The sequence below is a fragment of the Cryptomeria japonica genome, chromosome 4 (assembly GCF_030272615.1).
Source record: "Cryptomeria japonica chromosome 4, Sugi_1.0, whole genome shotgun sequence".
NCBI classification, from domain to species: domain Eukaryota; kingdom Viridiplantae; phylum Streptophyta; class Pinopsida; order Cupressales; family Cupressaceae; genus Cryptomeria; species Cryptomeria japonica.
This window is the reverse complement of record NC_081408.1, coordinates 730,716,204-730,730,485: the sequence shown is the minus strand read 5'-3', so window position 1 is coordinate 730,730,485 and position 14,282 is coordinate 730,716,204. Positions and strand designations below refer to the sequence as shown.

General features: G+C 33.8%; 1 protein-coding gene across 1 annotated transcript; it reads right to left on the bottom strand.

Moving 5' to 3' along the window:
- Window positions 1–11,449: 11,449 nt before the first annotated feature.
- LOC131027496 (transcription factor bHLH67) lies at window positions 11,450–13,896 on the bottom strand. Its single transcript, XM_057957582.2, has 3 exons — window positions 13,260–13,896; window positions 11,920–12,318; window positions 11,450–11,755 (listed from the first exon to the last, which is right to left on the bottom strand). Exons 1-3 carry the CDS (start codon window positions 13,767–13,769, stop codon window positions 11,690–11,692), a joined length of 975 nt encoding a protein of 324 aa, XP_057813565.1. The 5' UTR covers window positions 13,770–13,896; the 3' UTR covers window positions 11,450–11,689.
- Between the last annotated feature and the right edge of the window lie 386 nt (window positions 13,897–14,282).

Genomic DNA, 14,282 nt, shown 5'->3' with positions numbered 1-14,282 from the left:
ATTAACTTACACACTTCATTAATTACACTACTGATAGGGTAACAAACTCGCCTATACTGATAGGTATATAATCGGTTGGTAAGAAAATTGATAGATAATAATATAAAAAATTCTCATATTACAACTTGAAATGTAAAACTCTCTTACCATACACTATTCAAGGGGTTTGGAAGTAGATTTACTGATATGCTCCCCTTAGGCTTGTTGAAAAGCTTAGTTTACCAGTCTAGCATTCTCCACACTCGGTGAAGGGTTTGATTCTTTTGTTGGCTTGTCCTCACTTTTCTTCTTCCAAATTCTATTCATCTCTTCTCTAGTTTCTTCAATATCAACCTTTTTCTTTCCTTTATGATCTTCAGAGTGATTTACCAATTGATTCTTCTTGGCTCTACAGAACTTAGCCATGTGTCCCATTTTATGGCAATCATAGCAAGACATCCCAAATTCTCTTCAAGGTCCTGCATTACCTCTTCCAATCTTTCTTCTACAGTTCATAGCCACATGTCCATAGTTATTGAAAATTGTTCAAATCACATTTGTTACCTTCTCCATCTCATAGGTACTGAACTGGTTGACATAGGGTTTTTTCCAGTTCAAGTTTCTCTAGTTGTCATAAGTCCTTCTCCAGTCACCGATAGGTCTTGGATTCATGTGAGGTGCTAGATTGTTCGCTGCATACTTAGATGCAACTGATCTATGTCCATACATATTGCATGTGTAACAATGACCTTCAAATATTCTAGACATATATCTACTATTATCATTATAGCTTGTGTTCTCATTAGATCTACTTCTATACACATTAGTAGTATGTTAAGGTTTGTGACAGAAAAAAACAAATAGATTTGAAAGCTTTCTTATCGGTAGGCTTCTTAGCCTTGGGAGAAATTTTACCTTTATGCATGTTGCTCTTGGTACCAAATGATTCTCCTTTCTTAGATGTATTGAATCCTAATCCAAATGTGTCACCTTTCATCCTCTGAGATTAGATCTATTCATCCAACATAGAGGAGCTCTTGTTGAATTTGTCAAGTTTCCTATTAGCCTGAATAAGCTCTTTGGTAAGATCTTCATTATGATTTGTAAGTGTCTCTCTAATAGATATTGCCATTTCAAGATCTAACTGTAACGCTCCTTTTTCTTCCTTCCTCTCAAGCCAATGTTCATGCAAAGTTGCATTCTCCTGCTTGATATTAGAAATCTCATGATCTTTCTCTTTGATCAAGTCTTTAGTTGCTCTCCTTGCTTCAATTTCTTGACTCATACGGATTGTAAGAGATTCAAGTTCTTCCCTCAGGTTTAGCTTTCCACCATTCAGTTTCTCCACTTCTTCAACCAGTGCATCAAAGTTGACCTCATCTAAAGAGTTGTTGTCAAATATCTCCAATAAATGCTCAGTCAATTCTCTCATTTTCACTTGTGAAGATTTGAATCTACCTCTCAGGGTTTCAAGCTCTTCCGTGCTTGCATCAAGTACTCTAGCTATCTCTTTATAACTCATATCCCCCATAATGGCTTTAGGGTTTCCTTTGAAGTGATTAATCCTTAAATAAGTTAGGCTCTGATACTAATTGATAGACATAAAGCATTGAGGGGGGGGATGAATCAGTGATAGAATAAACAATAACACTTGACACCCACATTGGTAAAAATAATTAACTAGTTTACTTAAGACTTTGCATGCAATCCAAAGTTTTATAAAAGCATTCATAACAAGTAAAACATTCACCATAATACAAGTGTTTATACGTCGAAACCCCAAATGGGAAAAACTACGATGAGATGGGACTAACAATATAACTATCTTTAGAAATAGGTAACTGACCGGTTAAGGTCTACAATGTGCTCTATTAGGAGCGAATCCTATTAAAGATTCCAAAGCCCTATTAGGAGCTATACCTAGTTAAAGGTAATACTCTGTTAGGAGTAACCTTGGTAGAGGATTTTAAATCCAAGCTATTGGATCACCTGGTTAGAGGATTTGTACAATTAAGCTTGTTACAACTTACCCAGTTAGGGGATTTAACTATTGTAGTGATTAGAAAACAACAGGTGGTATGATCTAGGAATAGCACATCTTGCTTGTATAGATCCTTTTCTTCTCACTTGAAACTCCATCACCAACATACTCTGCAACTCCTTTAATAAATCGAATCAATTCTAACTCATAACACAACTTGTATCTTGCATATCAAAATAGCTCATCACAATGTCTTTTTATAGACATTAGATTTTATGTTGGCTCAAGAACCTCAATACAATTTCCTAGGTTTGGTGAATTTGTACAACCTTCCATAACACATCACAAATCATTACCAAAAATATCAGTTAGAGATAACTCATCATGATCGGTGATAACTCATCAAAAAATCAGTGAAACTAGTTGGAACACCAATACTGGTTGAGTGTTAACCGTTTCCAACTCATAGACCGATTGTCTCCAATCGCCTCCTTGCTTCTCTCCACTATATCTCAAAATTGGTGTTAGTGGAATTGACTAAAACCAATTATCTTTACTTCATATACTGTTTTTCTACATATATCGGTTAGATACCTTCATACTGGTTAGACTTACTCCATACAAATGATACCAGTTTTCAATATGAAGACTTAGGAGTAGTAGCGGTTTGACTTAACTAAGGTGAGTATGACAATATGAACAAATGTGTGTGTGTATGTGCCATCAATGACAACACATAAATCCAATACAAAAATCATCATCATGACAACATGCCTCTTAGTCGTTTCCTCTACTACTATTTTTTCATACTCCTCCTTTCTTCTTGTTGCCACAAAATCCTTGAATTCTTGTGTCTTCACAAATTCATCATCAGTAATAACTTGACTACAAGATAGGGCACTTACATCTCTAGTAGGATCCTCTTCAATATTTATATTGTCTAGTTCTCTTGTTGTTTTTCCTATTGGATATATAGGTGTATATGGATAGTCAACCAATGGTTTGACCTCCTCCTTTTGTGCTACCTTTTGAGCACTCTAATCACACCTTCTTGGCATAGGGTTCATTAGAGATAACAGACTGCTATCCTTTCTTGAAAAATCTCTTTGTTCAGCAAGGCCTCTACACTAAGAAGTATGTTTTCTATATTTACAAGGCAATGAGATTCATCATTGAAAAAAATAGGGAAGTTAGGTTCCCTCTCTTTTCTATTGGCTTCAACTGTCCCTCTTCTTTCTCCTTTGATAGACTTTCTCAATTCTCAAAAATATCCTTATAATATCTCCCTCATCCAAGTCTTCATGTTTGAGGCCAAGTCCCAAGGACTTCACATTATCCTTCTAGATCATAAATTCTAAGCTTCTCAAGCCTCATCCTATATGGCCTAAAGGTTAAATACAATTAGTCTAGGAAATCCTTATTTACAACTATGAAATTTACAAACTTGCATATTGTAGGAAATAATGAAGGTTTCTATTGCTTCTTGAAATATATGTTATCCATTTCACTCAATTGTCACACAACCTCCAAAAAGGCAATTCTCCAAGTCACATACTTTGGCAACACATGAGGTTGCACTAGATCCCCATAAAATTTGATGGCAATAGTCTTAGAGTGGGAAAATTAGTCTCCCCAACTATGTGAAATCCCAAGATCCTTCCTTCTCTCTACAAGTCTAAGGAAGTCCATCACATCAAATGAGATTCTCACCTATATAATTGAAAACTATCTCAATACCTTCTGAACAAAGTGTTGCTCAAACATAACAAAATCTAAATGGGCATAGTGCATATCCCAAACATAGCAACACTAGACTGACAAGTATTTTCCTTGATCATCTTGCACTTTGACTAGAAAATCACTACCCCAAAGCTTCTTTCTACTCCATAGAATCATGTGGAAAATGATATAATACCATTTGAAATCAAACTTCTCCAAATTCACCTTGGCTTTAACAAATAATTCATGTATTTTCTCAAATGTTGTGTAAATTTAAATTTTGTGTTATTTATCATGTCATGAATCTCTCCGGCTATACACATCATATCAACGTGCATAATATCCTTTGCATCTTCACCTATGACTTCATACATACTGTAGTATGTCTTCACAAAGTAGTCTTCAAAGGTGTAAATGGAGAAATACTCCTTCTCAAATTGTGGAATTAGAATAGACTTTATATCTAGACCCTTCCATTTGAACTTGGGATTCGATTTTCTTCTATACAAATGGCTATGGGTCTTGTAATTCTCCTCTAGCTCGTTCAAGTCAACTTTAGCTAGCTTTTCTCTTCTTAGGCCAAAGCAATCTAAAATGATAATATTATTAGTGTTAGTCATTTCTTATCCACTAGCAGCCATTATTGCCTTCCTCCCAATATCATATCTTTGAAGCAACATTCTCGTGAAATCTACATGAAAAAATAAATTGGGCACTATGAGCTAGTCAAGACCAGGCTCCCATCCATTTCTTATGGGGATCTTTGTACCCCTCAAGTCTAGTACCAATGCTAAAATAAGTCCCAACCTAGCTCTAGAACTTTAGCATCTCTAACTCCATAGATAACATCCATCAGTTTAGGCTTAGGACCTCCAGTCCCACACACTAGTAACAAAGCTCTTTTTCCTTTGAATTACTTAATTAGATCATCATCCACCTTTATCAAAGGTTTTCTACACATCTTGGCTAGTAGGGGTTTACACTTTGCAATTAGGGTTTCACACAATTCACTTCCAACACCATTAAAATTGCTCCAAATTCTTATAAATCAAATCAACACATGATTTTTATCATGATGAAAAGGAAGAACTAATAAATTTATTAACTTAACAATCAAAATATAGTCAATTCAATGTCTCTCATAAAATCCTAACCTTATTTGAAACTTCTCTTAGAGCTCAAAATATTCAATTCCAAAAAGTCCAAATACTTTAATGGAGTGAAATGGTCTTGAGGATGCTCTGAATAGTTTGTAATGGCTACTAGTTTAGCTATTATAGTCAGTTCATTATTTACTCTATTCACATGTGAGTGACCATTCATATTTATAACTATTTTCTAGTTTAAAAGAGATTCAATTTTTTGCAATGGCCACATGGAAATAGATGGCTAATATTTTAAGATAGAATCACTTATAATATGTCCAACTTTTGTTCATGTTGGACTCCACCTAGACGTGTGTCACCACCGTGTTCATGCCAAGCGCCTGACTAGACTCTAGCATCTTTGGCTCATTGAGGCCATGGTCCAATAGGAATACACCAATGTGATCTACTATGCCAATGCCAATTGAAGTCCAGACAGTTTGTGTCCTCCTATAGTCTTGATGGTTCTAACATGCCAGAAGGTTGTGAGACAAGGTAACCTATCAATTTTTCTTGTCATGGACTTAGGAAAAATTAACTTAGCGACTTAGGGAAATTAATAACTAGGTGAAATAGTGACTAGGGAGAAGGATATGGTGATGCATTGGGAGGAAAGATATAAAGTTGTCACTTAAAACTAGGAACCCCTAACTATCTATCAACATCAAAACATAATGCAAGGCTTAAGGAATTAAAAAAAACTTCATGACCAAAGGGTTTAGGGTTTTATGAGCAGTTAGGACTTAAAATAGACACGAAACAAGGAATATTTGAGGCAATTTGACTCAAAATTTGTAGGTTTTACAACCTCCTCATCTAAGACCTATAATTCTTCCTATACTTTTGGTTCCTCTCATATATTCTCCACTCCCACATCCTATGTTTTATAGAGGATATCACCCATCATCTTGCATCTCTCAACCTACCAATATTTATTTCATTCCTCTTTCTACAAGGGAAGAAAATAAGCCTATTTTTATTGATCCCCAACCTCAACAAGTTTTAAGTTGATCCAAGAGAAATTGTAGTGTGAGATAGTGCCAACAAAAATATCATGCTAAAGCTCATGAGCTTTCTTCCAAACCCATTTCCTTCCCTAAGATATCAAACATGGACTTGATCACATTTTTCCAACATTTTCCTATCCCAGGGAGGAATTTCATCTTAATCAACCATGTCAAGATTTAAAATTTTCTTTTAAGAAAAAAATTGATGCATTTCATGTGTGCACTAAAGATCCTATTATGATTAATCTGGATGATGATGATGATGGTGTTGATGCTAATAATGTTGTTGATGTTAACAATGTTAATAGTAATGATTATGATGATATGTATGAGATTAATGAGATTAATCATGAGTTATCTTCAAGATATTTAAAAGAACTGATCCTAGGTCCTAGTGTCAAATAAAGTGACTCATCATTAGAGCATGGTCATTATTTACAAATTTCAATAGCTCCATCTATTTGTGGTTGTTTTGGCTCCTCTTATATCTTGTGCATCATCCCTACAAGGTTTTGAGCAAGATTGGGAGTTGAATGATTTTCTTGACTAAGTTCACATATGGAGTGGATTCTCTTTCATATGTTTACTTGCATTTTATGTGCTTCCCTATGATGTGTTTCTTGATATGTCTTTGTGTTATGTTAGGCTCTCTTAGGATGACACTTGTTGCTACATTGGTGCAAGGTTATAAAGATGCCAAAAATGTTATGAGATTCTTCTATTTGTATCTCAATTCTTCTATGTGTCATATTCAAGTTATGTCATTCATATACAATTGTTGTGAATATTCCTATGCTTTCTTTACTTGTGATGATGTAAATCATTAAGATCTCTCTTTTTTATTTTTTTCCATGTTGAAAGAGTTATTGCTCATCATATGTTCTATTCTTTCATTATGCTTGTAGTTCCACTACCTTGGGGGATGAGGTCAATTAAAAACAATCATACTTGATATACATGTTTTATCAAATGCACATACTAACCCCAATTAGTTAATCCCTTATGTGCTCTCTTTTTTTTATGTTCTCCATTTCCCTTGATTTGTCCTTGCTTGGGGACATATCATTATTGAAATATACTTGTATTCTGGGTGCATGTATGCTACCTTAAATAAATTTCTCCCGGTAAGGAACACTTAATTTCTTTAACATGGAGGCATACACTTTTCTCTTTGTTACACATTGTGCACACACCACAAGGTTTTCTTTCTACACTTTGATCACACACCATGACATGTCAATTCACTATTAATATTACTTTACAAACTTAGCCTTTTTCTTTGTAATCTTTTACACTATTTCAATTTAAATTTTTCTTTCTCACACGACTCATAGTAAGCATAAGCCCTAATAGGATAGCATATTCATGCTCTCCTTTATATTAATATTTTTCTCCTTTTATCTTGATATTAGAATGATAAAATCCTAAGTCCTTGGGGGCTTGGTATGCCTTGCCTATCTAATACCTTGATGAAAATTTTCAATGTTATTGTATACTTTGCCAGGGGTATGAGTAAAGGTGTACACTCCTACTAATGTGGGGAATAAATGTAGTGTAAATTGTATCCCTATACAATTTCATTATCAATTAGACCTCACTTTAGATTTTGGCCTTCTGTGATTTGACAATTTTTTATTCTTCTCATACCAACTTCAAATCTCAATTTTCACCTAGCATCTAGTCTATGATTCTAATAGTCTAGACAAGTGTTGAATACCCAACAGGACGGAGACTTAGTCTCAAACTTCAAAAATAATTATTAATAACTTATTTATTAATATCACATTAAAAATCAGCACATCAAGCATAAACACGTGAACACTAGATTTATGTGGGAAACACAAACAGGGAAAAAACATGATGAGAATCTAACTTACAATATGAATAACAATTTTTACAATGTTTTAGGTACTCACCCAAGGCTCACCAACACTTGAAGGACTTGTAGAAGTAAGGAACATGATCTTAGGAAATATACAAAGAGGACTTGCACAACTAAAGAATGCCTCTTCAAGAAAAGATACAAATGGCTACTAAACGACTCACTGTCAATCAACAATGAGTGAAATAACTGAACTGGAATTGAGAAGGATTCTCCTAGTCATGAAATTTCCTTAAAAAATTGAATCAAGAGACCAACATCATGGAAAACATCTATGATAACATTTTCTATCATAATACACTATCTTGCAAAATATATCACCTTCAAAACTCTTCTGAAATTGACTATTGCATCATGACAATTCAAATCTACTTGCAAATCATTGGCATACACTTCTCACAAAATTCACCTCTCATTGACACTAAATTCATCCATTCAAACATATTAAACAAAACTAAAAACCTAATTGAAGGTTGGCCTAAACAAAATAAGAAATATTACACAAAATAAGCCACCTGGACGGAAAATACTTATATCACTCCATTCTTAGAGAAATAGGGAACCAAAACATATCACAATGCATCATTCCATAGATGATTCAACATTCTACACATGCTAACACATACTCCAAAGGATGCTACATAGTGTAACTTGTAGATCTAATTAACCACCCAACCATATAAATATTTATCATGCAAAATACTCCATGCGAATCTCCACACACCAACATGAGATGCAAATAAAAATCTCAACACATATTTAGACCGAAAGAATATGATATGGAGTAAAGCACAATGTAATTAACAACATATCCAGATGGCAGCAAAAGCATTCTGGACCACCTTGAATACATGATGATACAACCAACATCCATCCAGATAAACAAGGTCTGACAAAGCATATCTAGACCAATATCCATCCAGATAACTAGGTTTGACATTAATGAAAACCATACAAGATCATACTATCTACAATCTCCAGCAACAAGGGCATCCTAGATGCCCTTGTCAACGTCAAGGGGGGCTAATTTTAGACCTAGTAATCATCATTAGATTTTAGCAAGAATTCCTTTCCCATGTCGATGAGTTAATAAAATTAACACAAGTTTGATGAGGAGATGTAGAAAAGAAAGCCTTACCCCCTCATTTGAGAAAAAATTATTCATTCATATTACATCTCTTTGATTCAATTTCTTAAGAAAGAGATTTTGTTGTCTTGATGATGATTGTAATGAATGACTTCATGTGTTGTCATTGATGGAATATGTGCACACACACATATGTTCACATTGTCATTGTAATCTTAGACAAACTGGTATTGCTTCTAAAATTTATTTGTATTGCAACCGGTATTGGATGTTTAGTTCATGATGGTTTAGAGAGAGTCAAACTAATACATGTTGACAACAGATATATGCAGGAATGACTTGACACCAACTTGGAGATTCAGCAAAGACCATCAAAGAAGCAAATGGAGGACAATCGGTTTATGTATTGAAAGTGGTTAACTCTTAACCAATATCGTTGTTCCAACTAGTATTCATTGTTTGTGTGATGAGTTATCACTGGTTGTGATGAGTTACCCCTAATCGACAAATTTTGGTGGTAATATGTGATGAGTTATGATAGATTGTCCAGATACACCGCACCTAGGAAATTGTGATATGATTTCTAAGCCGACATGAAATCTAATGTCTATATAATGACATTATGATGAACTATTTTGAGGATATGATATGATGCGAGATAGAAGTGTTAAGTTGTTGAAGGCATTGCAAAATATGTTAGTGATGCAGTTTTGAGTGCGCTGAAGAGGATCTATTTGTGCTACTTCTAGATCACACCACTTGTTGTTTTCTAATCACTACGACAGTCAAATCCCCTAACCATGTAAGCTCTAACAAGCTTCATTGTACAAATCCTTTAACAAGGTCATCCATTAGTTTGGATTCAAAAATCCTCTACTAAGGTTACTCCTAACAGGGTACTACCTTTAAGAGGGTATAGCTCCTAACATAGCTTTGGGATCTTCAATAGGAGTCGCTCCTAGCAAAGCACTTTTGTAGACCATAACCGGTCAGTTATCTATTACTATAGATAGTTAACTTGTGAGTCCCATCTCACCGTGGTTTTTCCCATTTGGTTTTTCCACATATAAACACTTGTGTTATGGTAGATATTTTTCTTATTGTGGATGCTTTAATATCATTTTGGATTGCATGCATAGTGTTTTGTAAACTTGTTAAGTATCTCAACTGGTTAGTGTTTACAGTAGTATTGTTCTTGATATCACTGATTCACCCCCCCCACTCTCTGTGCTTTATAAGTCTATCAGATTCAAGTCAATTGAGAAATTAATCAAGCATTATCAAAGCAATAAAGGTGAGGTCAAGTATTTGGGCTTAAAGAATTCAAGATGACATCCATGATCAAGACAATATGAAGACATCCTACATTCCTACATGACAATATCATTCTTTGCATGAAGGGTTCAAGGCAAGATTCATCAAGCTATCACATTCAAATTTTAGCATTTCAATTTAGATCTAGCCTCTTCCCTCGAAATGCATGCTTTGCATTTCCATTTTATTTCAATTTTAATTTTAATTATAGGGTTAATTCCAAACTAGGTGTTTGACCTTAGCAAACCCCTTTCCCCAACACAATCTATTTTCTTTTGTTTGTAGCTTATAGGTTTGGAAGATATGATTGTGGAATTAGGCAAAGTAGATAGAGACAATTAGATCTAGATTTTGAAAGAGAAAAAAGTGTAGAACAAGGTCACTTCACACAATATTTAGGAGATCATTCTTGACTACATTCTGATCCTAAAAAGATATTCATTGTCTGTATTTGGCATTTTGATGACATGGTTGCTGTAAGCATCTTTGTCCCACACATTCAGGCTCAGATTCAAGACACAAGTTCCTCTTAGCACCTCAATTTTAGATCTATATTTGTGTCTACATATCAAATATAAATATGTCATGTTAATTTATGTCATTTTTACACCTTTAACCCTAGATCTTTCATTCAATTTACATCCTTCCATAGTTAATTTTCAACTCAAACAAAGGAGACTTGAATCTCTTGTGTGTTGATTCCTTTTCAATCATATGTGTGATTGATCCAAGTAGATTCACTCTTTCCTTTAATGTAAAGTTTGAGAAATAGGTCTAGTTCCTTGTTTGCATGCATAAACTAGTGAACACCAATTTTCCTACATTACAACAATATAAAATTTGGATAACATATATAAATACAAAAAACACCTTTATATAAACCTTTCCCCTCTTCTTAATATATATAATCTATTATAAATATATAACATAGATTATATAAAAGTATGATGAATGAGATTAAATTCATGTTAATTTATTTATATATTAGATGTAGATTTATGTGTATTTATATGAAAGATATTAAAAGAAATTCATATATAACATATTTTTAAAAAATAGTAATGAAAATCAATCATTAAAAAATAATTTATTTTTTTGTGAAAATGAAAATGAAAATGAAAATGAAAATGTTGTAATAATTAAGTTGTGATGTTGTTCATTTCATCATGTTTAAATAAAGATGTGGTCTCCCATTTGTGACCTTACAAGCCTTTACTCACCTTTTAAAAAAATATTTTAATTCATATTGAATACTACTACAATATTAAAAAATTAACTATTAAAATAATAAAAATATAATATTATATGAAATTAAATAACTCTTTATATTACTCAGAACTTTTGTATTCATATTCATGTGCAATTTACAAGCAGGTAATTTCCTATTCACTTATATGTCAATAGATTCCCTCGCTACTTCGAAATTCCCAAGTAAATTATCTGTTCTTTGAAAAATCAAATTTCAGAACCAGATTATAGGCAATTTGGAAAGCTCTCAAATGCTTATCAGCTAGACTGGTTGGGAATAGGAGCTTCCATTTGCACTGTAATATTATCATCCACTTCTCCAAATGCTCAGTTGACAGCCCGGCTGACTAAACTCCCGAAAGTTTGCCAGTGCGAAATATCCCAGTCCTCACCCTGTTCATATTCAAGACAAAATGTTTAAATTTTTTAATCAATGAAAAAAAAATTCTCACTTAAGATTTAAATTTTATAATCAACGGAAAGTAAATTCTTCTTTAAGATTTCAGGAGTCTCAGCTGAGGCAATTGTTTAAAAAATGATCGTAAGATTACACGTACCTTTGGGAATACGAGAAAAGTAGCCTGAAATCTAAATCCATGTTTATGTGAAATTGAAAGGATCTCCAACTGCGATGCTCTCAACAGATCTATTACACTGAGAAGTAGACTTGCTGAGCAAGAAACCATTTTCATCTGCACATTAATTATAATTTTAACTTGGCAGGGGATGTCATGGCATTGCTCCAAAATCACATCGTCACTGCGATAAAGTAATAGGTTGTCTGAATTGAAAGGATTGCCGTGAGACTCGAACCCGGGACTTCCTTCTTCACTATTTGAGAAATTCCTCGGAATCGATTCGTCCACGCTTTCACTCTGTTGTTCAAGCTCACTAACGCGAAGCTTTAATTCTTTCAAATAGTCTGTGGCATTTGCCAATATTGAATGCTTATCTTTCTGCAAACACGGAAATCAAAAGTCAGAAATAGAAACTTCTTATTTCTTTTTGCCAGAATCTGCTTGCAAGGACAAAGAATTGCTGAAAGTTAACCAAGGGTTAAACAAATTTCCTAAATTTATAAAGTTGCAGTTCGACAGGCCATGTAAATCCGACCTAAAAGCACAATTACTGTAACTTGTAAAACATTTTAGGAAGATTTAACTGATTATTGTAGCTAACTAAAACTTCGAAGATTTCAGATCAGTAGAAATTTATAGGGAAAAAATGACAGTGACGCTTTCGTAATATCGTATCTTGTAATTTCTTGGAAGAACAGAGTAAAGATTCTACAGTGGAGTGCCGAAAGTGTACAAGCGGTTAAGTAAATTTCGTAAATTTATTAAGTTGCAATTCTACAGGTGAAGTAAATCCGAGGAAACAGCACAATCACTGTACATAATAACAGCAGTTCAACACATTTTCAGAAGATCTAACTACAACTTCATAAAATTTCATTTTAGTAAATATTTCTAGGGAAAAGATTATAATGACGGTGTCTGTAATATCATACCTTGCAATTTCTTGGAAAAATATAATATAATATATTTCAGAAGATTTAACTGATTTTTGTAATTTACAAAAACTTCGAAAATTTGAGATAAGTAGAAATTTGTAGGAAAATAAATGACAGTGACTCTTTCGTAACATCGTATCTTGTAATTTCTTGGAAGAACAGGGCAAAGATTCTACAGTGCAGTGCCGAAAGTGTGCAAGCGGTTAAATAAATTTCGTAAATTTATTAAGTTGCAATTATACAGGTGAACTAAATCCGATAAAAAACAGAGCAATCACTGTACCGTATTACAACACAATTTAAGAAGATTTATCTACATCAAATTTCATATTAGTATAAATTTGTAGCGAAAAGATTACAATGACACTGTCTGCAATATCATACCTTACAATTTCTTGGAAGAAGAGAGTAAATATTCTGGAAATGCTCGTTCAATTTGACTCTCCTATTGCGCTCTGCAATCATGTGGTAAAATGCCGATTTAGCTTGATCCTTCTTTTTCTCCTTTGACTCTTTCTTATTATTTTGAGCAACAGCAGGAGCCAATTTTCGAGATCTCTCGATCTCTACCTTTCTATCTTCATCTACTTTTCTCAGAAATCTGAAACATTTTTTCTGCAGATTCTCACGAGATGCGGAAGAATCCGCAGCGGCATTTGATTGAGGTTTTATATACGCGCTGAAGGCACTATGCTGCGGCTCCGGACTCCTATTTTCCGAGGAAATTTGTGGCTCTTGATAAAATCCGTCTGTCATGACATCAGAAATAGGAATCTCAAATTGTGCATCGTCTATCATAATGATTTCAGAAGCTTCATGGCCGAAATCAGCCTCTAAAAAGGATTCAATTGCCCTGCAGACACCGATATTTCCACTGAAATCGTATGTCTCCATGATCTGATGCTTTAGTTTTACACAGGCATTCGATCGACTTATGAAGAGATCTTCTCATGGAAAATATAAATTGCGTTGCTTGACGATCTTGTCGATGATGCAACAGGTTACAAAATTCAAATAGGAGTCTCTGAACAAGTCAAAGATGAGGGCCTAACTGAATTGTACAACATAAATATTAAATTTATTTATTTTTCCTAAAGTACCAACTTATTTTGTCATGTTCAACTGCGTCTGATTTCATCAGCTAATCTATTTTCGGGTTCAATTCATTCGCTTTGTCTGTATTCAAATTTATATTTTTTGAATTTTCAGAACGCTCTATTATTTGATGTGAACACAGATTATTCTTGGAATTTCGTTGCTTTCTAATGAGTGAGAAATGATCACGCAGCCCCATCAAAACGGTGATACGTTTACGTAAAAACCTATAAATAAATTATAAAACTCTTTACGGCTTCTACACCGTTTAATTTTATTAAAAGTCTTAAAGAATCTTTTACAGATAATTAT